The 24524-nt window shown below is 46.0% G+C and overlaps 3 protein-coding genes across 4 annotated transcripts in view; 2 read left to right on the top strand and 1 right to left on the bottom strand.

The window, feature by feature from the left end:
* Pole (DNA polymerase epsilon, catalytic subunit) overlaps positions 1-509 on the bottom strand; it is a 53503-nt gene extending 52994 nt beyond the window's left edge. Inside the window, exon 1 of the mRNA XM_031337316.1 lies at positions 384-509. Coding sequence (XP_031193176.1) covers positions 384-445 — 62 coding nt within the window. The 5' untranslated portion in view covers positions 446-509. The remainder of the gene's footprint in view (positions 1-383) is intronic.
* Positions 510-721: 212 nt separating this feature from the next.
* Pxmp2 (peroxisomal membrane protein 2) lies at positions 722-13108 on the top strand. Its single transcript, XM_031342241.1, has 5 exons — positions 722-932; positions 3544-3654; positions 6044-6206; positions 9353-9472; positions 12798-13108. Exons 1-5 carry the CDS (start codon positions 811-813, stop codon positions 12864-12866), a joined length of 585 nt encoding a protein of 194 aa, XP_031198101.1. The 5' UTR covers positions 722-810; the 3' UTR covers positions 12867-13108.
* A 4795-nt stretch (positions 13109-17903) lies between these two features.
* The window catches only part of Pgam5 (PGAM family member 5, mitochondrial serine/threonine protein phosphatase), an 8746-nt gene continuing 2125 nt past the window's right edge, over positions 17904-24524 (top strand). Inside the window, exons 1-5 of one of the 2 annotated variants that reach the window (XM_031337315.1) lie at positions 17904-18153; positions 20640-20818; positions 21859-21984; positions 22065-22153; positions 22251-22381. In XM_031337315.1, the coding sequence (XP_031193175.1) occupies positions 17966-18153; positions 20640-20818; positions 21859-21984; positions 22065-22153; positions 22251-22381 (713 nt within the window). In that variant the 5' untranslated portion in view covers positions 17904-17965. Of the gene's footprint in view, positions 18154-20639; positions 20819-21858; positions 21985-22064; positions 22154-22247; positions 22382-24524 lie in introns of both variants that reach the window. The other variant, XM_031337314.1, reaches the window with a different exon arrangement.

Genomic DNA, 24524 nt, shown 5'->3' with positions numbered 1-24524 from the left:
GCATCTCTTGCTTGCGGCTTTTGGTGGAGAAGGTGCCCACGAGTAAGTCATGATTCTTTAATCCCAATAAATTGGTTTAATTCGCCGAGAAGGTCTAGACAGAATCTTTCTTTAGTTTTCCTGTTCCCTCTTTTTTAATGAGACTAGATGCTCTCCCCTAGTAAAGTCACACAACAGGCACAAATGTCTCTAGAGAAGCACAAACTGGGCCACGGGGTGAGTTAGCATCTCCATAAAACTACAGAAACACACAGGGTGAAGACGGGAGCCCGCCCTGTCCACCGCACCGCGCGCCGGGCCGCTCCCCCGGACACGGCGCCTGCCTAAGCTTGCTCCGGACGCGACTACCGCCAGCGCCTTCGCAGCAGGACACCGGCTCTCACCGGCTGCCTTCACTGTCCGCGCCCGGCTCAGGGTGCCTCCGTCCACTGTTCCTCAGGACCATCGCGCTGCTCCGAGTTCCCTCGGGCTCCGGGGAGAATTTGGCGCGCTCTCTCGTGCTCTCGCGAGACTACAGCTCCGGCCAATGAAAAGGCGCGGCCTCAGACGGATGGAGCCGGGCCCCGCCCCGCCCCGCCCCGCCCCTCGGCTCTCCAATCCTCGGCGGAGCGCGGAGGGTGGGTCGCAGGGACCGGGGGAAAATAGCGTGCAGGCTGGCCGCGCGCGTGGCGGGACGGCTGGGCTCGCTGAGGGCCGAGATAGGAAAGGAAATGTCAGGCCGTCCCCGCCCTGTGCCCCGTGTCCCGGGCCGGGTGCCCGACTGCCTAGCTGTTGGGTGGGCGCCCGGGGCGACTCAGAGTCGGGACCGCGATGGCACCTGCCGCGTCCAGGCTGCGGGTGGAATCCGAGGTCGGGTCCCTTCCCAAGCGAGCGCTCGCCCAATACTTGCTGCTCCTAAAGCTCTATCCGGTGCTCACCAAAGCAGTCAGCAGGTGGGCGCATCCCGGGAAGAGGCGTGGAAAGGAGGGGTGTTGACAGGGGAGACGATCGTGCAGGGGAGGGGGTAAGAGGGGGCGCCAGCAGACCAAACAGCTGTCCGTGCAGCAGTGGATCTCAGCCTGTAGGTCGGGAACCCCTTGAAGGTTGAACGACCTTTCCACAGGGGTCACATACCAGATAGCCTGTGTATCAGATATTTACGTGTTATGATTCATAACAGTAGCAGCATTACAGTTTAGAAGTAGCAATGAAAGTAACTTTATGGTTGGGGGTGACCACACCATGAGGCTTGTATTAAAGGGTCACAGCGTTCAGAAGGTTGGCACTTGGGAGGCAGAGGCAGGCGGATTTCTGAGTTCGAGGCCAGCCTGGTCTACAGAGTGAGTTCCAGGACACAGCGAAACCTTGTCTCGGAAAAACAACAACAACAAAAGGTTGAAAACTACTGCTGTGGAGGAAATGTAGGTACCAAAGGCAGAGTTCTGTATCAAGGTGACCCCCGTTCTGCTCAGCCAGTCAATGCTGTTTGTGTATTGGGTCCCAAGCATTAGCCTTTGCAGTCGTGAAGACCCGCGAGTCAGGAACACATTCCAACCCAGAGCAACCAATGCACTGTTGCTGGTGAACTCTGCCCTTTGATCTACATCGTTCGATTTCTTAACAGATATCCCTGTTTCTGTTCATTTTTATTAGTGAATTTTAGAGGTTTGTTCTCTATTAACTTAGCCTTTCATAAGTGTGCCCACAGTGCTTCCTATGTGTAGGGCACATAGCTGTGATCAAAACGGGCGCACAGGCTTTTTCTCTCTTGGAGCAAGACCATCCTCCCAACCCCCACAAAAGGTGGATAAATGTGTAACGTTAGAGCAGTTAGGGAAATTTCTCCTGTGTTGTTGACGTTGGTCAGAAGCACAGAGAAGAGAAGCAGTTGTTTACAGGGCACAGTCAAGGCAAAAGTTCTGAGGGAAGAGTGCGGGCATGTTGGAGGGCTGGAGAGAGGACTGTTGGAGAAAATGAAAAGGGGAAGTAGGTAGGAAGAGACAACCAAGGATCAAGTCCAGAGGATCCTTATGATCCATACTAAAAGTCTGGGATTTTATAGCTTTTAGAAGACAGCTTATAGGCCTGTGGTGGTTAACCCTAGTTGTCAACTTGATAAAATTTAGAAATTAAGCATGCCATGCCTGAGGGGATTCTCTTGATTACCTTAATTGAACTAGGAAGATCTGCCCACTAGAGGTGCCACCATTCCTGGTTGGTGTCTTTGAGTGTAAGTGGAAAAAGTGAGCTAGCTGAGCAGCACACATTTTCATTCTGTCTTTTGATTGTGGGTGTGATGTGAGGAGGTGCTTCAGCCTCCCGTTGCCTTGACTTCCCTGCTGTGATGGACTTTAACCTTTTTTGTTGTTGTTGTTTTGGTTTTTTTTGAGACAGGGTTTCTCTGTGTAGCCCTGGATGTCCTGGAACTCACTCTGTAGACCAGGCTGGCCTCAAACTCAGAAATCCGCCTACCTCTGCCTCCCAAGAGCTGGGACTAAAGGTGTGCACCACCACTGTCCAGCAGGACTTTAACCTTTAACTGGGAGCTGAAATCAGCCACTGCTCTCTTAAGTAGCCTTTGTCTTGTTTGTTTGTTTGTTTGTTTTTGTTTTGTTTTGTTTTTAATCATAGCAAATAAGAAGAAACTAAGATAAGACCCATCCTTTTTAAGAAGCAGCTAAATTGAGCAGTTATGGCTCATGGCGTTAATCATTAATCCCAGCACTTGGGAGGCAGAGGCAGGAGGATTTCTGAGTTTGAGGCCAGCCTGGTCTACAGAGTGAGTTCCAGGACAGCCAGGGCTACCCCTGTCCTGAAAAACCAACCAACCAACAAACAAACAAAAAGACAAAGAAGCATCTGGTCCTGTCTTCTTACTGAGAACTTAAGGGCTGGAGAGATGACTCAGTGGTTAAGAGTGCTGACTGCTCTTCTGAAGGTCCTGAGTTCAAATCCCAGCAACCACATGGTAGCTCACAACCACCTGTAACAAGATCTGACTCCCTCTTCTGGAGTGTCTGAGAACAGCTACAGTGTACTTACAAAAAATAAATAAATAAAAAAGAGAGAATTTAAAATTTTACTTCAGGAGTGTAAAATTTACATACAACTAGTATAAAAAGTGTTTTATTTTGTTTTTTTTAAGAGAGAGAGAGAAGAAAAAGAAAAAAATCTCTGGTGACTTCTGCCCCATTTCAAATGTTTATTAAAAACTACAATGTAGAGTTATCAGCTTAAATACAGCCCACCGAGCACGCTCAACTACGGAAATGTCCTTGTGAGGATCCCTCCTATTGCCTTTTACACCCATGCCTTCAGTGGAGCAGCTGTAGGGATGTTGGAAGGCATGTGGCTCAGCAGGCGGGAGTCTCAGTGTGCTCCTCTGTGGCTTAGCTTTAGGTCTTAGTGTCTTTTCTGGGGCTTTACCTAATGAAGCAAGTTTTTCAACAAGGGCTCATCCCATCATCTACATAGCAAGATCTTACAGCAGCCCTGCTATGGCCCTGTGGGCCAGGCGTGCCCTTGTGCCTGTTGCTCCTTTTCTGATTGCCTCTTCCTCTACAGTGGCGTTTTGTCAGCCCTTGGGAACCTGCTGGCCCAGATGATTGGGAAGAAGCAGAGAACAGACTCTCAAAGTCTAGAAGTCAGTGGGCTTCTCAGATACTTAGTTTATGGGTAAGTACCACAGAGAGCTGCCCCGCCTCTGTAGACCAAGCACAAGCAGAGCTGCCTGCCAGCATTAGCCTTTTGGAATATTGTGGTTTAAAAACCTAACTCTGAGGCTGGAGGACGTCTCAGCTAACAGTGCTGGCTGCTCTTACAGAGGACTCAGGTTTGACTCCCAGCTCCCATGTAGCAGTTCACAACCATCTGTAATTCCAGTTCCAGGAGATCTCATGACTTCTTCTGATCTCATAAGGCACCAGACACGTACATGGTGCACAGATATACCTGTAAGCAAAATATTCATGCACAAGAAATAGAAAACAAAAACTATAATTAAAAAACAAAAAGAAAAAATAATTCTTTAAAGAAGTGTCAGAGAGCAGGTGTAGCAGTGCATGTCTTTAATTCCAGCATTCAGGAGGCAGAGGCAGGTGGATCTCTGTGAGCTTGAGGCTAGCCTAGTCTACATAGTGAAGCCCTGTCTCAAACAAAACAACAAAAAAGAAATATCAGAGGCTGGATATGATGACAAAGACTTTGAGCTTAGTCCTTTGGAGGCAGAGGCAGAGACAGTAGTAATGCCACAAGTTCCAGGTTAGCTCGTGCTGTGTATAGAGATCTGCCTTTAAAACAAAATTGTCCCTGAGTTCTTTGGACACCACTAATAAGATGCCTAGATGATTTGGAAATCTTTCCAATTAGAGTAATGAGAAAAGAAAAGAAAAGAAAAGAAAGGAAAAGATAAAAGAAAGAAAGCCGGGCAGTGGTGGCGCCCACCTTTAATCCCAGCACTTGGGAGGCAGAAGCAGGCGAGTCTCTGAGTTAGAGGCCAGCCTGGTCTACAGAGTGAGTTCTGGGACAGCCAGGGCTACACAGAGTAAACCCTGTCTCCAAAACAAACAAAAAATCAAACTTTGTGTAGGTGTGTGGCATTAAAATTAAACCCATGGCTTCCTATAGGTTGCCACTGCTCTCATGTATCTTCATTATTTAGTTGGATGTGGTAATGCCTGCCTTTAATCTTAGTACTTGGGAAGCCATCTGGTCTAAATGGTGAGTTTTAGGTCAACCAGAGCTACACAATAAGACCCTGTCTTAAGCCAAAATAAAGAAATAAATAAGTAAATAAATAATCAGAAAGACTAGTCCCCTGTGTGACCGTGTGTGTAAATGAAAGAGAGTCTGAAACTCATATATCCTTTGAACTCTGATAATCCCCTTGCCTCCTGGGTGCTAGGATTATAGATGTGCACCACCATATCTGTCTTTTGTTTTTTCTGCTTTTTTTTTTTGAAGTGCTCGTCATCAAACACAGGATTGTTTGTTTGTTTTGCATACTTGCAAAGTACTCTTGCATACTTGGGAAGTACTCTACCAAGTGAGATTCACTCCAAACCCCACAAAAGCTTCCAAGAATAATAATTTAGCCATTTATTAAAATGTTTATAAAGCCACCTCCCCCCATACTTTGACAAGTAACAAGATCAGCTAAGGTACCTTAACACCTCTCACGTGACCTTAGCCTCCCAAAGACTTCAGTTGTTTGCCTTACTGTTGGCCAACAGTGATGCAGCGAAGTCCAACTGGAAACCTTGGTTATAGACTTTGGTTGTTGGAATTGAAAGACCCTGTTCCTGCCCTTCCCTATATTACTGTACCTTGTGAAACTCAGTCTGCCGGACTTGGCTCATTCCCAGGTGAGCCAAGTGTGGACTAGAGATCAGCACTTTTGGGAAGTCAGAGGTAATACCAGGTTTCCTCTTGCCAGTTTCTCCTAAAAGCTTGATAAAAGACCTGGAGAGATGGCTCAGTGGTTAAGAGCATTCACTGCTCTTCACCCAGAGGTCCTGAGTTCAATTCCCAGCAACCACATGGTGGCTCATAACCATCTATAATGGGATCTGATGCCTTCTTTAGATAGCTATAGTGTACTCATATAAAGAAAATAAGTAAATCTTTTTCTTTTAAAAAAAAGCTTGATGAAAATCTCCGGGAGCTGAGATATGTCTGTTTCTCAGAGGCTGTTAAGGCATGAGGGCACAGATGAGGACAGACAGCATAAATGCCTGAACACAGAGGAGTCAGATGGGCATATACCTCAGCCAGGGCAGTCATTGTAGCTGTCCCACTTCACCAAATGGAAGAACTGGCAGAAGTCACAAGTCACTTAAGTCTTTTTGGGCAAAAAAGACTTCCTGAAACTAGCTGAAAGACAGTTTTTTTTTTTTTTTTCCCTAGAATATCTTTATAAATCTGTGTGGTCAGTAAGTACTTTGGGGGATGAAAAGAGGGCTTAGGATCTAAGGTGAATCTTGGTGTGAGGACCAGAGATGGAAATGTAGAAAGAACCACAGTGAGACTCACACCCCTGTGCAGCTCATACCCTGGTGGCGTCCAGATTGTTTGTCACAGGTCCGCTGAGTCACTACCTCTACCTCTTCATGGAGTACTCGGTCCCGCCTGAGGTTCCCTGGGCCAGTGTCAAGAGGCTCCTGCTGGATCGCCTGTTCTTTGCCCCAACCTTTCTACTGCTGTTCTTCTTCATCATGAACTTGCTGGAGGTGGGTGTCTGTCCTGGCATGTGCTGTCTGTCCAGTTAAAGGCGGATTGAGAGCCTGCTTCCTAGGGTGGATCCCAGGGTCTGGACTCTCTCTCAGCTTTCTCTTTTCTTCTCCCCTCCCTCACTCCCTCCCCTCTGCCCCCTTTCTTTTTTCTCTTTTTATGGTTACTTGAGAATCTTGTACGTGTATCTAATGTGTCCACCTCATCCTCAGTCACTTTTCCTTCCCCACCTTCACGTTTTCTTTTTTAAACCTACTGAGTTCACTTAGTGTTGCATGTATGTGAGTGGGTCTAGGTCTCTGAGGGGTTGTGGGTTGTGTCCCTTCCCAGTAGCTCCTCAGCTGAGGGACTCTACGAACCTCTCCCCTATCCATACTGGGGTTTCCTGGCTTGGTCTTGTTTGGGTCTCATGCACGGAGTCAAAGCTTCTATGAGTTGATGTGTACAATAATGCTGTCATGTTCCAGCAAATGGTGTTTCCCTGTTTTCTCTGTGTGTTTGTGTGTCAACGTGCATGTACTGCAGGATGTATGTAGAGACCAGAGGACAGCCTGTAGGTGTTGGTTCTTTCCTTCCACTATGTGGGTCTCAGGGATTGAACTCAGGTGATCAGGCTGAACAGCAAGTACCGTTACCTACTGAGCCATCTTGCTAGTCCTCAACTTTAAGTTCTCATGTTTTCCAAGTAAGTATGAGCACAGGAGTGTTAATGGAACCTGTCTGTCCCTAGGAAAGGTTGTGAGCCTCATAATCCATGTGGCGGTTGTTGAACATGATGTGGAACTGCCCTTAGGTCTCAGCACCTCTTCTGCTGTTTAGGAGGCGTGTATGCTGATCTGTCATAGACTGGCTTCCAAATATTTTCATAACTTTTACTATAGTTTTTTTTTAAACTTATATGTTGTATATACTAATATGGTTCTAAGCCAAGCTTGGTGGCTTATGCCTGTAATTGCCATACTCAGGAGGCAGAGAAAGGAAGATTGCCACAAGTTCAAGGTTATCCTGGAGTACCAGGTGAAATCCTGTCTCTAAAAACTAAATAAATAAAAATATAAAGAGTAAACTAGCACATAATTCTGAGAAAGGATGTGTATAGGCTTTACCAAAGAGACTGGAGTTTGTAACTATCAGGTGAATATACCTTTGCTTGTTTGTTTTTATACCTTTATTTGTAACGTCAGACATTTTTATATGCCAAATGCTGTACATTCCATGAACTTTGCTTCTTTATATTAGTGGTTTTCACTTTTTCTTCTTTTGTGGAAGGGTAATCTTTGACACCGGGTTTCATGTAACCCAGGTTGGCCTTGAATTTGCTCTGTAACCCAGGCTAGCCTTACACTCCCAATCCTTCTACCTCTACCTCCCAAGTATTGAGATTACAGGTGTGCACCACTGTGCCATTTTCTTCTTAGACTGACTGTGTATTTGGATAGATTAAGAATAATAGTCCTTTTCAAAGACAAATGTCAAATCAGTTTTCCATTTCTTAATTTCTTAGGTGTTTCAAACTTTCACATAAAGTTAAATATTCACATAAAGTCTATATAAAGGTAATGTGTAAACTTGTGTAAAAAAAGCTTATATGTGTATGCGTGTGCATGTGCCTGTATGCATGTGTGTGTGTTTCCATACAGAAGTTTTAAAACTCCATAATCAGAGTTGGCGAGATGGCTCAGTGGTTAAGAGCACTGACTGTTCTTCTGAAGGTCCTGAGTTCAAATCCCAGCAACCACATGGTGGCTCACAACCATCTGTAATGAGATCTGACTCCCTCTTCTGGAGAGTCTGAAGACAGCTACAGTGTAATTACATAAATACAGAATAAAAAAAAAGAACTCCATAATTAATTCTGGTATTCTTTTTCTCTTTGGATTTTATGATAGAAAAATAGTATAAATATTCTTAATACTTTCTAGTGATTGTGTGGTACATCTTTTTTTTCTAGTCTGCATGTATGCCTGGGCAGCATCTTGCTTGGTGCCCATGAATGTTAGAAGAGGGCACTGGATCCTTTGGAACTGGAGTTGTGAGCCTCCATATAGGTGCTGGGAATCAAACTGGGATTTTCTGGGAGGGAGCCAGTGCTTTTAACCACTGGGCCACCTCTTCAGTGACCTGGACCAGCAAGTTATTCTTCAGGAACAGGGTTTGAAGTAGGAGGTATGGGGATGTTAAATAAAGAAGATAGGAAAATTAGGAGCAGGAGGCCATTCATAAACTGATGGCTCATGCAAGTAAGTTTATTAAAAGTTACAGCATCATATATACAGGTTTTGGTGCGGGGATGAGACAGTGTCATAAACAGAGCTCATAGCAGCCTTGGGACTGATAACCAGAGTCCCTTTAGGTGGAAAGAGTTGGTTTCTCAGGATCTGCAGCTCCTCGAAGGCCCTGGCTCCAGGCCATCACTGGTTCTGTTTAGTTTATTCCTGGTTTTAGAGAAAGAACTGTGTTCCTTCTCCACATAAGTCAGGGCTTCAGGGCAAGCCTGGCTCTCAGCATTCTAGCCCTTGTTTGATACATCTTGATAAGAGTCCAAAAAAAAGAAAAAAAAAGAGTCTAAGAAAATTTATTTATACTTTCCTCTTCTGTCTTTTGAGTTTTATGTTTGTTTACAGGGAAAGTAGACTTCTGTTTCCATTTTTTCACTTATATCACTTATTGTCTCCCACTTACTGTGATCCTGTGTTTCAAAATAATTTTATCATGTTCTTACTTCCATAAATACAGGCCATTAGCTGGTTTTATTGCATGTTGATTTGTTTTTTTTATTACTTTCATTTTGTTCCTTTTTTTTTTTTTTTGGTTTTTCAAGACAGGGTTTCTCTGTATAGCCCTGACTGTCCTGGAACTCACTCTGTAGACCAGGCTGGCCTCAAACTTCATTTTTTATTATTGCTTACAGATTATTTTAATTTCCATAATTTATTTTTGTTTTGTTTTTCAAGACAGGGTTTCTCTGTGTAGCCCTGGCTGTCCTGGAACTCAGAAATCCGCCTGCCTCTGCCTCCCAGGTGCTGGGACAGATGTGTTTTCAAATACAATACAAGTTTTACAATTCATTGTCAAGGTCAGGATGCCACATTACAGTTGCTATGGATGGAAGGAGTGCTCACAGCTTCCCCTACCTTCCCTGCAGGGGAAAAACGTCAGTGTCTTTGTTGCCAAGATGAGGAGTGGCTTCTGGCCTGCACTACAAACGAACTGGAGGATGTGGACACCTCTGCAGTTCATTAACATCAACTATGTGCCACTGCAGGTGAGGCTTGCTGAAGGCCTTTGTCATGTTTTTCTAACAAATGGTAGTACTCTCAAGCCATGTTTCACGTGTCTCTGGAGGTCTGGTCCATCCCTGATCATTGTCCGTGAGCTCTGGATTCAGAGCTGCAAAGTTGCCCAGAGACTCCCAAGTAGCTGTTTCAGCCTAGTGTTTTCTAGTAACTGAAACACTCTGGGTTGCTTCAGTGTCAGCTGAACAGGCAGATGCAATGGTCAAGTGCCGTTGAGCAGGTAAATAGGAAAGACCCAGGCATGGAGCAGGGTCTTCAAAGGGCTGGCTGGTCAAAGAGAAGGCCCCTTGGAGGTAACTGGGAGAACTGCAGGGCTGATCAGCACAAAGATGCTGCTGAAGAAACTGTCTGCTGGAGGATGAATGAAGCTGTTGACTTGAGCAGTGCAGGGCACAGGAGGGTGGGCAGTGCCCATTGGTTCAGTGTTCTGTAGTGCAGGGCACAGGAGGGTGGGCAGTGCCCATTGGTTCAGTGTTCTGTAGTGCAGGGCACAGGAGGGTGGGCAGTGCCCATTGGTTCAGTGTTCTATAGTGCAGGGCACAGGAGGGTGGGCAGTGCCCATTGGTTCAGTGTTGGACAGATGCTATCTCTTGTGCACTGCTTCTGGCTGCTATGTACTAGCTGCCCTTGTGCCAGGCCCATCCCCTATGTTTCCCTAAGACCTCCCTGCAAATGCAAGGGCTCACAGTCCCAGTAAGTCTACACAGTGAGTGGCAGGATCCTCCTGAACCCTAAGGGAGAAGGACCATCAGAAATACAGCTTTTCCTTCTCTAAGGGCATTCTCCCTCTGGCTCTGGGTCTGATTCTGCCCAGGGAATCAGCAGTTCTTCCAAGAATTGGTAGTAGCTACCTCTGCCAAGTTCCAAACCCAGGAGCTAGATCTGCACATACTGAAGGAAGAAAAGGTGAGAGCATTGACACCCAAGTTGCCAACCAAGGCTGCTCTAAACAGGCCTCTCTTTCACAGCAATCCTAGTCTGTTCCAGGAACTTAATCCTCTTCTGTGCTCTGTTAAACATCTCTTCTAGAGGAAACTCACAGACTAAGGGCCTATTGAAGGAGGAACAGATTAGGGTCAGCATTGGACTCCCATTGGGTATAAGAAGAGGGAGCTTGGCCAGTGTGCACACACATGCAGCATTTATACTATAAACATACATACCATGTAGGCTACACTCTATACACAGACCACATTATGCACACAGACACACAAAGGGGTGGGGAGAGAGAGAGAATGAATGAAGTGAACATGTATACACCCCACATACACATCATTCTATACACAGGCCTCATTTTATACCACACAATATAGTACCTATCTATATGCCTCACTTCATAAATATTTACAAATGTATTACTTAACAAGCACACACAAAGACCATCCACATTCTAAAACTAAAATTCTTAAGCCTAACCTCACATCCCCTGCTTTGAAGCAGTTTTCTAGCCTCTTCATTCCTCAACTCTCCAACCCCTCTGCATCTTTTCAGGATGCCTTAGGGTCGAAGGTCTGTCATGCTTGTCTCCCTAGGATTCTTTGAGTGTAGATTCCAGTACTATGAGCAAAACAGTCCCAGGCAGGCCCATAACTAAGAGGGTTTCTTACATACATGTATCACATAGACCACAAAAATAGGAAAAAAAACAAACAAACAAGCAAGCGTTTCAGATATAGCAAAAGGCTGATCAACCATAGTGGAAATAATAGGAATTTCACCTCCCCACGCCCCCCAAAAACCCAACAGATGTCCAACTTGAAGTAACCTTACCAGCGACTTTCCTAAGAGCCATATTGGGATGGATTAGGAGCTAATGCCAGCTAGCTTTGACTTGAAGGGTGTGTGGGAGGCACACAAATCACAGCTCAACCTAGCATGCTGGTGTTGTGATGCCTCACTCTGGAGGCATAGGCAGGAAGACCAGGAACTCCAGGGTGATAGAGAGGTCTTGAGGTCAGGAAATAATATCATATTTACAAAACTGTGTTATGAAGCTGGGTGTGATGGCACACATCTTTAATTCCAGCAGCTGGGAGGCAGAGGTAGGTGGAGCTCTGTGATTTCAAGGCCAGCCTGGTCTACAGAGTGAGTTATGTGACAGCCAGGGCTACACAGAGAAACCCTGTCTCCAAACCAAACCAACCAACCAACCCTAAAACTGTTATGTACAGATATGTCTGCCTCTGAAATGGGTGGACATTCAGGCCCAGAAAGAGGGTCCCCTAGAGCCATCGTAGGAGGGTGAGAGAATGGGGTTCCCTGGTGAGTGCAGAATCATGCTTTGGTGGGCGCTCCTTCTCTGACTTCAGAGAGTTGATATGAATGGTCAAGACTGCTTCGCCTTTCCCCTCTGGGTCTGAGCAGAGAAGCAAGTTAGGTATTTGGAAGAAAATAAACTTCTGAGTTAAGAAGAAAACCCTCTTAATTAAGGTTAAATAAGAAACCCTCTTAGAGTGGGCAGTAGTGGCTCACGCCTTTAATCCCAGCACTTGGGAGGCAGAGGCAGGCAGATTTCTGAGTTCTAGGCCAGCCTGGTCTACAGACTGAGTTCCAGGACAGCCAGGGCTACACAGAGAAATCCTGTCTCAAAACAAAACAAAACAAAAAAAGAAAAGAAACCCTCTTAGTTTCTTTTCTAAGGGCCTGCCTGGGACTGTTTTGCTCATAGTACTGGAATCTACACTCAAAGAGTCCTAGGGAGACAAACATGACAGACCTTTGACCCTAAGGCATCCTGGAAAGATAGAGAGGGGTGAGGGAGTTGAGGAATGAAGAGGCTAGAAAACTGCTTCAAAGCAGGGGATGTGAGGTTAGACTTAAGGTTTTAATTTTAGACAGTTGCACAGGAAAGCTTGAGGGACAAGGAAGTTATGCATCAAGTATTGTTAAGTACTACCTTGTGGTCCAGTGCCAAAGACTCACAATTAGCAAGAAGGGAAAGATTGTTACTGTCCCAGAACTGTCTGCCTAGAAGAGATAGCACCTGACTGACTGAAGGTGCTTTCAGGTGGGTTAAGTCTGGAAGATTGGAGCAGGCACTGGGGTGGTGGTAGGCTAGGCTGATCTCAAGTCATAGAGGACATTGTTAGAAGAGGGTGATTTATACTTCTACCTTTGCTGGATGGACCCTAACAAACCTTGTTACGCACTAAGGGCTCAGGGCATTCAGTAGTGGGAAGGTAAAATAGATCAAACAGCAAACAACTGAAGGGATACATTCCATCCTGGGTGACTAATGTGTGAGAGATGTGGCCAGGATTCCCACTCAGGGCTTAATGATTGCTCTCTTGGCAGTTCCGGGTGCTCTTTGCCAACATAGCAGCTCTGTTCTGGTATGCCTACCTGGCTTCTCTGGGGAAGTGATGTCAGATACACCGTGGATGAGGTCTGGGGAGATCCAACCACCAGCAGGAGAGGGCAGAATCCATCCTTAAGGACACCGTGTGACTAAATTATGTGATTCAAGATGCCTTAAAATTACAGAGGGAGGAAATGTGTGGGTGTCAGAATCCTGTGCTTCAGACAGACAGCACCAGTCTTGCTGGAGTTAATCTTCGTTGTCACAGTAAACAAGGTAAAGGTCAATAAACAGTGATGCAGCTGCCTCCTTGATGGGTGTGGTTTCTCAGAACAGCTGCTGTTGCTTGGAGAAAAATGCATAGCCAGATCTCTTCAAATTCTTTTATGTTGTGCCAAAATGCATCAACACTTACCACTTGAGTGCACGGTTTGGCAGCAGTAAGTACAGTCATGGCACTTTGCAAACATTACCAGCATCCATTTCTAGGCTTTTTTCATTTTAGAGTGGATCTGTTCCTATTAAACACCAGCTCCCCATTCCTCCCCTTCTTCCCATCCCAATACCCACCATTCCTTTGTCGTCTTGAGTGTGAGACTACATACCTCATAGGATCTGTTAGTACTGTTCTGTTAGGACTGCTTATTTACCCTGTATAATAACTGCATCTCGGTTAATCTTGATAGGATTTAAAATCACCATGGAAACATACCTCTGGGTGTGTCTATGAGGATATTTCAGAAAGGTTTCCCTGGGCCTGGAGAACCAGTGGTTGAGAACACTCACTGGCTGCTCTTGCAGAGGATCCAGGTTTGAGTTCCAGCACCCACATAGCAGCTCATAGCCATCTTTAATTCTAGTTTCACGGAATCTGATGCCTTCTTCTGGTCTCCACAGGCACCAGGCAGAGAAATGTCTGCAGGCAAAACCCTCATACACATAAACATAAATTAAGAAAAACAAGTTTAACCAAGGAAGGGCATTCCAGCCCAGATATGAGCAGTGCCCCTCCCATGGGCTGGAGTCCCAGACTGAATGAAAAAAAGAAAATGAACAGAGCAGCAGCACTCGTCTGCTCGGCTGCCCAGCTTCTCATGTTCCTGCTGTCATGCTGGGAAGACTTCTTGTCAGGGTTTCGGTCCCAGGAAGGAGGAAAGTAACTGCATCTTGCTATGGTTTGAATCTGTGTTGAAACTTAATCTTCACTGTAGTATTGAGAGCTAGGGTGTTTATGGAAGTTATTAAATCCGACAAAGAACAGATTAATGCCCTTGTAAAAGAAGCTTCAGAGAATTTCCTTCTCGCTCTTCGGCTATGTGAGGAGAGCCTTCCTCTTCCAGGCACATATCAACACCATCTCAGAAACACGCTTGATCTTGGACTTTTCAGCCCATGTGTTATATAGTCTGTGGTATTTTGTGATTCACCGGTATCATCGAATGTCAGAATTCCCTTCCTTTTTGAGGCTACACATTCCAAAGTGTATGTGTACCATGTGGTATCTATTCCTCTGTCAGAAGACCTCTGCATCATTTTTAAGAGTTGGTCATTCTGATACTGGTGTGAAATGGCTGTGTAGACATTGTTCTGTACTGGCCCTCAGCTTAGGACACTGATGAAAATAACTGAGCCCGTGATTGATTCCAGTTACACAATTTACAACATAGCCCTAGCTTGACAGGTTCCAGTCTACCCACCTTGCTTGGTTGTGACAGAGATCTGGATCCCATGCACAGCTCTAGAGACCAGCAGCTGCAGTCTTTTTGGTTTGTTTTGGTTTGGTTTTTCGAGACAGGGTTTCTCTGTGTAGCCCAGGCTGTCCTGGAACTCACTCTGTAGACCAGGCTGGCCTCGAACTCAGAAATCCGCTTGCCTCTGCCTCCCAAGTGCTGAGATTAAAGGCGTGCACCACCACCGCCCTGCTGCAGCTGCAGTCTTAACTGCTTGGGGCACGGAGGGGGAGGATAGCTGGAGATCAGGTGCTCACGGCCTGCCTGGGAAATGCAGTAAAACTGCCATCGATAGACGTTCCGCCCCCCACCCCCTCAGTTCTAGAGATCAGCCATGCTAACATTTGCTGAGGGATTTCTGTGCCAGCAGTTTTCAGTGTCCTTCATGAATTAGCATCACTTGACAATACCGTTGTTTGCATTTCACAAATGGGGAAACTAATTCAGGTGTAGTCTCTGATGTCTACTTTGGCTTTTTTTTTTTTTTTCATTACTGGATTTGAAAACACCAGCACTCTTTACCACCTTAGCATGTGGCCTCAAAATGTCAGTGCTAGGCTAGTATGGTGAGGTCACTAACGTAGATACAGGTGTTTGTTGAGCCATGATTTCAGGTAACCGGGGCTACCTGACTGGCCTTGAACTCATTGTGTAGTTAATAGTAACCTGGAATTTTTATAAAATCTTACATTGGAATTTTAATTTTTTTGAGTAAAGCTTTTACTAGGTAATCCTGCCTGGTTGGAATTTTCTGTGTAGATTAGGATGGCTTTAAATTCACAGAGATCCATCTGCTTTTGACCCAAGAGCATGGGGATTTAAGAAGAATGCCACCATGGTTAGCCATATCCTGCCTCTTCCTCCAAAGTTCTGGACTTACAAGCATGTCTCAGCATGTGCGGCTTCTTTGCTTTAAAGTGGTGTGAACTCCTGTTTCTGGCATGTTACAGCCCACACCGTTTAGCTCGTTTCATACATATTGGTGGGCACAACTACATACAGAGAAGGTCAGGACGGACTTTATAGTCTCCTCCACTCAGACATCATCATTGTACTTACAAGTGCTTAAATGAACTCAGAATTGTTTTGGTAGGTAAAAGAATAATGTTTCCTCATATTTAGTCCTAGATACTTTGACCAACATTTCCTTTATTTTTTTAAAATGATTTTTACTTATTTTTGTTTTATGTGTACGAATGTCTGCTTGAGTTTATGTCTGTGTACCATATATGTCCACTGCCCTTAGAGGCCAGAAGAGGGTTTTGGATCATCTGGAACAGGAGTCACAGACTGGTGCTGGAATTAAACTTGAGACCTCTGGAAGAGCAGCCAGTGCTCTTAACCATCTCTCTATTCTCCACAACTCCCCAACTCACCCCCCCCTTTTTTGAGACAGGGCCTTATGTAGTCCAGGCTGGTCTTGAACTCAAGGGATGCCCTTGAACTTGTGAATCTCCTACTTTCACATCTCATTTGTTAGGATTGCAGGTGTGCTCCACTATACCTGATTTAGGCAATACTGGGGATGGAATTCAGGGCTTTGCATAAGCTAAACAAGCCTCCTTCCAACTGAGCTGTGTACTCAGTCTTCAAATATCTATATATAAACCCATAAAATGGTCCCTACAACTGCACTGTCACATGGTATCACAGTTCTGCATGCACCTCCCGTTTATTCCGTCCACTACACCTTTCCCCTACTTTGCAATGATAAAGAGGAGGAGTACAGAAACAGAAGCAGTTTTTGAGATGAAGCAACACATTTATTTGTTTACAAATTAATGCTCAAAATAGTTACATAAGCCAGGCTTGGTGGCAAGGGCCTTTCCCCCATCACTCAGGGGACAGGGGCAGGTGGATCTCTAGGAGTTTGAGGCCAGTCTGGTCTATACAGCATGCTCCAAGGCCTCCAAGGCTACATATGTATAATGGGACCCCCATCTCAGAGGAAGGAAAAAAGAAAAAGAGAGAAAGAAATAGAAAAGGACACCTAGTTCCAAAAGGATAGACTGTGGGAGTCCACATAATTTAAGGTGCCTAGAATACAAATCAGAGGGACATACATCACCGTGGGACAAGGATGCAGTAAGTAGACACTGTCAAATAAGAACTGTACTGTAATTTTGTTATAGATTTTGTCAGGTCTTTATGTACACACCCTATTGATGCTTCCTGTGAAAGATTAAAACATTTAACAGGTTTTGCTCTGGTGCCTGGCTGAGTCCTGTCAGGGAAGCCGCCTCTGCTGGACAACTAGCCACTGTGCAGACACCTCTGCAGCCATAGTGGACTGCCAAAACCTCCACTGAAGACTTGCTCCAGTCGTGATCTGTTCAGACAGCCTCCCCTGACACTGGAAAGTAGTATTATGAGCAAGACAAGCATGGCGGTGAACTCTGGAGCCCATGCAATAACCTCACCCAGGCCAGAGGGGAAGCACTTCCTTGGTGGGCTCTGCAGAAAGCTTGTGGTTGATGTGTGAAGGACTGCCAGGACTGGGGCTAAGACCCATGTCCCTTTTTTTTTTTTTTTTTGGATTTCAGGCCTTACAGGGTTTTTGTTAAAAAAAAAAAAAAAAAATTATTTTTTATCAGTAGTTGGGTAGGCTGAGGCTAGAGAGACTAGAGACCTGAGGTGAAAGAAAGCTGTGGAAAAAAGCAGATAATGTTGTTCAGACTTTCAGGGAGCTATCCAGCCAAAAGGGCCGCCTTAGCCATTGCCAAAGGCCAAGGGTCCTGAGAATGTCTGAGGTTAGAGGTTCATCAGGAGCAGTAATATTACCAAATGCCTGCTGCTGTTCTGTGCTGCTCAAAGCTGAAAATTATAATAGCTGCCAAGTGCTGGGCCTTGGTTGGTAGTTAAAGCCCAAAGCAGTAAGCTCAAGCTTGGAGCTGTAAGTCACTGGGTCTGCCAGTCTAGTCGCTAGCCCTTGGATTCAACAGGGCCTAGAACTACCAACACTGGCAGAGCAGGTGAACGCCTCCTACACAGAAGGACCTGGTCAGTTGGTCAATAACAACTAGGGCAGTAAAACTTGAAGGCGTGATGGTAGGTGCCAGGGGCTGGGGGTGGGGAATGGAGCATTGATATGCAGAAGGTTTTTAGGGAAAAAAAAAATGGAAGGAATTTAGGAGGTTTAAGTTGAGAGTGTGCATGCACTTAAGGATTACAAAAGAAAACAAAAACTTTAGACCTAGAGCAAGAGCCAAACCCGAGGTTTTTTCAAATCATATAAACCTAGTGCCTGATTTCGACCCCCTGGGGACCCACACCCACTAAAGGCTGGCATCTGCGCCTGCCACCGTGAGACCACCGGCAGGTGGCACCCCGGGCCGCGTTTCCTGCTTTGTCTCGGGAAAGGGGGTGGAACTTCCACCAGCAGGAAGCGGAAGCGTGTCCCTGGCGTCCAGCCGTCGGGTCGCGCGGTTTGCGGCATGGCTTTCCGGCAGGCGCTTCAGCTGGCGGCCTGTGGTCTGGCGGGTGGCTCGGCCGCTGTTCTCTTCTCGGCCGTAGCCGTAGGGAAGCCGCGAGGTGGCGGGGATGCAGACACGCGCGCGACGGAGCCTCCGGCCTGGAACGGAGCCGGAGCCGGGCGCGGCGTCTGGGACTCCAACTGGGACAGGTGCGGGGACCGGGGGTGGGGCTCAGGCCTGCTTCCTCTCATCCACCACGATACAGTGGATATCGGTGCCCTGAAGGGGACGGTGTCTACTAGTGGGTCCTGAGTGTGTGTGTGAATTGGTGCGGCCGGCCCTTTGAGGGTGCCCGTACCAGGATGGCGCACCTTCCAAGGGTCCTCGTGCCTGGACCATCCATCCCTCTGAGGGACCTATACCCGTCCGGGCGCCATCCTCGAAGAGTCCTGGTTCAGAGACAGTCCACCCGAAAGGAAGGTCTTTGTCCCAGGACCATTATCCTCTGTGGGCCTGGCATTCTAAAGGATTAAGTTTTACTTATAGTCAGGGTCTTGATATATAGCCAGGTTTGTCTCACAGATTAGATTGTCCTGCTGCAGCTTGGGGAAAATTGGAACTACAAGAATGCTACTCCTTCGGAGGTCAGAGAACCTGTGCTTGAACCGAGGGTTGGGTTACCCATGGAAGCCGGGTATACTGGCAAGTATGGTGGCATGCAACTTTCATCGCAGCACTGGGAGTCAGAGGCAGGCAGATCTCTGAATTCTGGGTTATATAGAAACACCGTGTCTCAAAAAAAGAAAAATGAAATGACCTGATTTTAAGTGTTTCATACTTGCTTGCCATGTCTGCATATGTGGATGGACCAGTACAGTGACTGGATCTTTGTTAGGTGGGGAAGGATGCATGACAAATGGATAAACGAGTGCAGGAAGGGACTAAAACAGGCATATCCACTTGGTTTCTTTCTGGTGTGCCTTCCTCTCTGATGACAGTCGTCTCCAAATTGTGTCTGGTCCAGCCCCACATACAGTCCTTTATCTGCAGCAAGACTTTGGCTTGGTCGTATATGGGACTACCACCCCAGGTTAGCCTGCTGGGATAATGTTTGAGCCACTACCACTCTCTCCAGACCTTCCTCTTCCACCATTGTTGTAATTTGGGTAGGCTCGACTTGTCCCGTTCCTGCCTCCTACATTTAATTGAGTAGCTTCTGTTTCTTCAGCTCCTCCATCCAGTCCACTAACTACAGTCCACATCACTACAGCATTGTGATAGTCACTACTCCAGCGACTTCTGAACGTTTAAAGTGTGTAGCGTGACTTAGAGAAGAGCTCTATTTTTATTTAATTTTTACTTCATTATAGTAATCCCTCTGTGTGCTGGGGGATTGGTGTCAGGATCTTTAAACATATCAAACTCTGGATGTTCAAGATAATGAAGTATTCGTGGATAACCTATACTTCTGGCTTATCCTCCTGTGTACTTTAAATCATCCCTAGATTATTTATCACACTAAGTACAATAAAACTGCTACCTGAGTAGTTGTTAAACCATATAGCTTGAGGTAAAAATCACATACAAAAAGGTCTGTTTAGTTCAGATGCCAACTTTTGAGTATTCTTGATGCCTGGCTGATTGAATATTGAGTGTGGAATCTTCAGCTACAAAAGACCTAAGTATAGTTCAATTTACTTATTCAACCTGGCCTTTTGCGGTCCTTTTGCTTCAGCTTTCCATGTGTGAGGAGTGCAGACTTGTACTATGAGAAAATACTGCCAAGGGCCCATGTCTAGTATTTTTGTTATTGTTTTTTGTTTTTCGAGACAGGGTTTCTCTGTATAGTCCTGGCTGTCTTGGAACTCATTTTGTAGACCAGGCTGGCCTCGAACTCAGAAATCCTTCTGCCTCTGCCTCCCAAGTGCTGGGATTAAAGGTGTGCGCCACCACTGCCCGGCTGTCTAGTATTTTTAATCTACGTTAGGGATATTGGTGCATGCTTGTACTCCTTGTACTTGGAAGGCTGAAGGAGGATTGCTGTGATGTCAGCCTGAGCTACACTGAGAGAGCCTGTCTTATCACCAGCAGAAGTAGTACATGAAGGAAACACAGCCCCATGACTACTGGAGTCCTACAGACAGTACGGTTCTAGGCTCTGCTGCAGTGCAACTGTCTGCTCTCACACCTGCTTACATATTTGTGGCATTGAGTTTCTCCTTTTTTTTTCTTCTTCTCATGTGCTTGTGTGTGAGATCACGTGTGTGTAGATCTGTGTGAAAGCCCGAGGTAGATATGGAAATTCTTTCTTGATCATACTTCAGTCAAACCCAGAACTTGTTAATGCGAGTCTGACTAGACAGCTTCTGGGGATCCTGTCTCCACATTCTGAGGCTGGAATTATAGGTGGGCCACTAGACCTACCCAGTATTTATGTGGCTTCTGAACTCCAGTCTTCCTGCTTGTATAACAAGCACTTTAACCTCAGAGCCATCTCCCCAGCTTGTCTTCACCAGGAACATGAGCCTGAGGCTTCATGTTACGTGCATGCGTCGCCTGGCCCTTTTGGGAAGAGTGAAGGTATGCTCTGTGAGGCTAGGCTGTCTGGGCTGGGCTTTCTCCCCTGGCCTTTTCCCAAGCACTGAAAAGTGTCTTGGACTAGAGGTCATAAGACAGGACATACTTTCACAATTAGGCGAGAGCCACTGTCACTCATTAACCTGAAGAAAAGGAACGTGGAATCTGGAGAAGATGAACTGGCATCCAGGCTGGACCACTATAAGGCAAAGGCGACCAGGCACATATTCCTCATCCGGCATTCCCAGTACCATGTGGATGGCTCGCTGGAGAAGGACCGCACCCTGACCTCATTAGGTATGACTCATTGGTTGATCTTGAAGTTAGAGGCTGAACCTGGGATCTAGGCCTTCTCTCTTCTCTTTCCTCCTTCTCCCTCCTCCCTTTCAGCATGGTGATGATGAGGACAGAGTCTCTTTATGTGGTCTGAATTCCTGATTCCCCTGCCTTGCTTCCCAAGTAGGTGGGAACATGAATACATGGTGGTGCGCATTCCATTTTAAACAGTTTCTTGATAGATGGCATATTTCCCATTTGTATAATATTCAAATGTTGGATGGTCACATGTCTCCAGGATTCTTCTCTAGCAGATTGTTTCTCCAGCCTGAGGAGTTGTTGAGTGGCTTCTGGCACTGGGCATAAGCAGGATATCATGTCTCCGCCGTGGTGGTACAGGTTACTATATCCAGCAAAAAAGGATTTTCAAAACAAAAGGAAAATGATTTCTTAGCATGTTTTCAGCTATATGCTAAAGTACATTTAAGGAAAAAGCATTTACTACCACTATCTCCTTGTGACTCCTGAGAATCAGTTTGTAGTTTGTGTTTTGTTTTATGAGGCAGGCCTTGAACTCATGGCAACCCTCCTGCCTCAGCCTCCTGAGTGTTGGGATTACAAGTCTGCCCCACCAAGCCCAGTTCAGTTTCATGTTTTTCTTTGTGTTGTTGTTTCTGTTGTCATGAGGCAGCGGGCTACCATGATGCTGAGACTTGATTTTGTTCTCCCCTTATCAGTACTGGGAATTGAACCCAGGGTTTTGCATGTTAGGCAGTTCTATTAGTGGGCTATATTATATTCTCAAATGGAACTTGATTTTGAACATAGTTGAATAAAAATAGAAATAGCAAAGGGCCTGCACTCCAGTGCTGTTGAGTTGACTCACCTTGCTAATTGAAACCGGTGTATTTTCTCTTGGGGTTTTTCCTTGCTCCCCAGGGCCCTGACCCTGGTTATGCCTATGAAGATAACATCTTCAGTGGTGCTTGATGACACCTCACTGTTGATGCAGTAAGTGGAGGACCCCAGTCGGTGACATTCACAGGTGTTTTTCCTTCAAGGTCGGGAACAGGCTGAACTCACAGGGCTCCGACTTGCAAGCCTGGGATTAAAGTTTAATAAAATTGTCCATTCCTCTATGACCCGTGCAGTAGAGACCACCGACATCATCAGTAAGCACCTGCCAGGTGAGTGCTGGCTGTCTACTGTGTGGAGTGTGCAGATCCACTCTTGGGATACAGTGCTGATCAGGGGCCTGCTTTCCCAGGTGTCTCCAGAGTCAGCACAGACTTGCTACGGGAAGGCGCCCCCATTGAGCCGGATCCACCTGTCTCTCACTGGAAGCCAGAGGCTGTGGTAAAAATGCCATCCCTTGTGCCACTGGATTAGGGCAAGGCCTGCCCTTACCCTTGTCTGCTTCCACACTGACAACTCCTTACTCTGCTCCTAGCAGTATTATGAAGATGGAGCCCGGATTGAGGCTGCCTTCAGGAACTACATCCACCGAGCTGATGCCAAGCAGGAGGAGGACAGCTATGAGATCTTCATATGCCACGCCAATGTCATCCGCTATATTGTTTGTAGGTAAGTGCCAGCAACCAGGCCTTTGCCTAGTGCACTGTCAGCACCCAGTTTCCCCGCTTCCTCAGCCTAGGCGCTTCATCTGTGTGACTCAGGTGAAGCCTGATGAGTTGTCTGTAGAATGCCTCTGTGAAGCTAGCCATGACAGTCTAGAATATGATTAAGGAGCTGTGTTCTGACCTCCACTACCTTCTGAGAATGGTGAATGTCTAAGGCTTTTCTACACAGGGTTTCTCTGTGCAGCTCTGGCTGGCCTAGAACTTACTCTGGCTTCGAACTCAGAGGTCCAAATGCCTGCCCCAAGTGCTGGGATTAAAAGCGTGCGCCACCACCCCTGGCCTGTTTTTTACATACTTGTTCCAGTTGCCTGTCAGTAGATGATGCCGATAGCAGTCAACACGGACTTGCTTTGAGAGTTTGTTTCCTTCATTCTGTTAGTATCAACTTCTGTAAGCATCGTCTTTCTCCATATTGGGGGGTCGTGATACTTTTCTGATAGTCATGTATGTGTGATTGGGCCTGTTGTGCTTTATGACTTGTGATTGTTGGTTTGCCACTCAGTCTACTTTGTGTTTTGGACTTTCTTTACTTCCCAGGCTCATGCTATTTCCCTGCATATCCATTTCCATGGGTGCCAGTGTAGTAGCCTGTTACCTATTTTTGGACTGTCACTCATGGCATGATGGTATGTTCCCATCACACCTGAACACAAGCCCAGGGATGGCTAGGGGACCTCATGGTTAGTTAGGCAAGCATCAATCCCAAGAAACTACAAGGTTGTTGGGGAGCTGGGAATCCCTACTGGGCTCATGGAGCTCCATTATCAGACTGGGAACTGGTAGCAGGAAGGAGGGTGATGTGGTAGACAAGTACTTAGTTTATACTCTCCAATAAAAGCAAGTGCTTCTAGGATGATGGGGTCCCAACTGCTCTTTAGGATCCATCCTATATATTCCTCTGAACATGTGAACAGTCCAGGAATGCCCTGTCTATTTTGCACCTCATTATCATAAATAGTTTCTAATAACTGACATTAATGATGAAAATGCAGAAAGAATTAGTGTGAGAAGAATGCTTCTGCTGTGAAGAAAGGCAGGTAGTTTTTAGTCTTGTTGAGGAATGAGCATCCTGAGTTGTGAAGGGCAACACTAAGACTAGTCGTCTTGGGCTGGAGTGTGGCTTAGTGATAGGTAGCTTGTTTGGCATGTTTAGAGAGGTAGCCTAGGTTTGATCCTCAACATGGTACACACCTTTGATCTCAGCACTCAGGAGGCAGAGACAGACAGAACTCTTGAGTTCATGGCCAGCCTGGTCTACATAGTTCCAGGACACAGAGAACCATATGTGCCATAGAGCTTGTGTGGAAGTCAAGGACAACTTTGTGGAGTCACTTCTTTCTGTCCTTCTACCTTAATATGGATTCCAGGGCTTGAATTGAAGTTGCCAGGCTTGCATAGCAAGGGCCTTTACCCAAGTTGAACTGTTACATGGGTCCACTTTATTGCTTAAAAATATACTTTATGCCAGGTGTGGTGGCACACACCTTTAATCCCAGCATTTGGGAAGTAGAGGCAGGCAGATCTCTCGGAGTTCCAGGCTAACTAGGGTTACATAGTGAGACCCTGTCTCAAAGCAAAAAAAAAAAAAGTATATATATACCTTCTGTAAAGTAACTCATAGGTGTGGTGGCATATACCTTAACCCTAGCACTTAGAAGGTAGGTGAGTTTCTGTTTGTTCTAGGCCAACCTGTTCTACATAGCAAATTCAAGGTGAGTCGGGCTGCACAGTGGGACTCTTGTCTCAAATAAAATAAATCAAGCCTGTTTATGTAAGTATCTATGCAGCCCCTTGTGGATATAAGCTTTCTAAGCATCAGACCACAACAGTGTACAGTGTTCCAACTGGCTGGACTTGGGAGATGTAGCTCCACTGGCAGATGGCTTCATAGCATATACAGAGACCAGGAACCCAGTACAGCGGTGCATGCTTATAATCCCAGCACTTAAGATGTGGAGGCAGGAGGCAGATATTCAAAGTCAGGTATAACTACATAGTGAGTTTGAGTCCAGCCTGAGCTACATAAAACCCATTCCTATAAAAATAAAAATAAAAAAAAAGTGTATGTGTGCAGTGGGGGGGGGGGG

Source organism: Mastomys coucha, unplaced genomic scaffold (assembly GCF_008632895.1).
Source record: "Mastomys coucha isolate ucsf_1 unplaced genomic scaffold, UCSF_Mcou_1 pScaffold22, whole genome shotgun sequence".
Lineage (NCBI taxonomy): Eukaryota > Metazoa > Chordata > Mammalia > Rodentia > Muridae > Mastomys > Mastomys coucha.
This window is presented reverse-complemented; position numbering and strand designations above follow the sequence as displayed.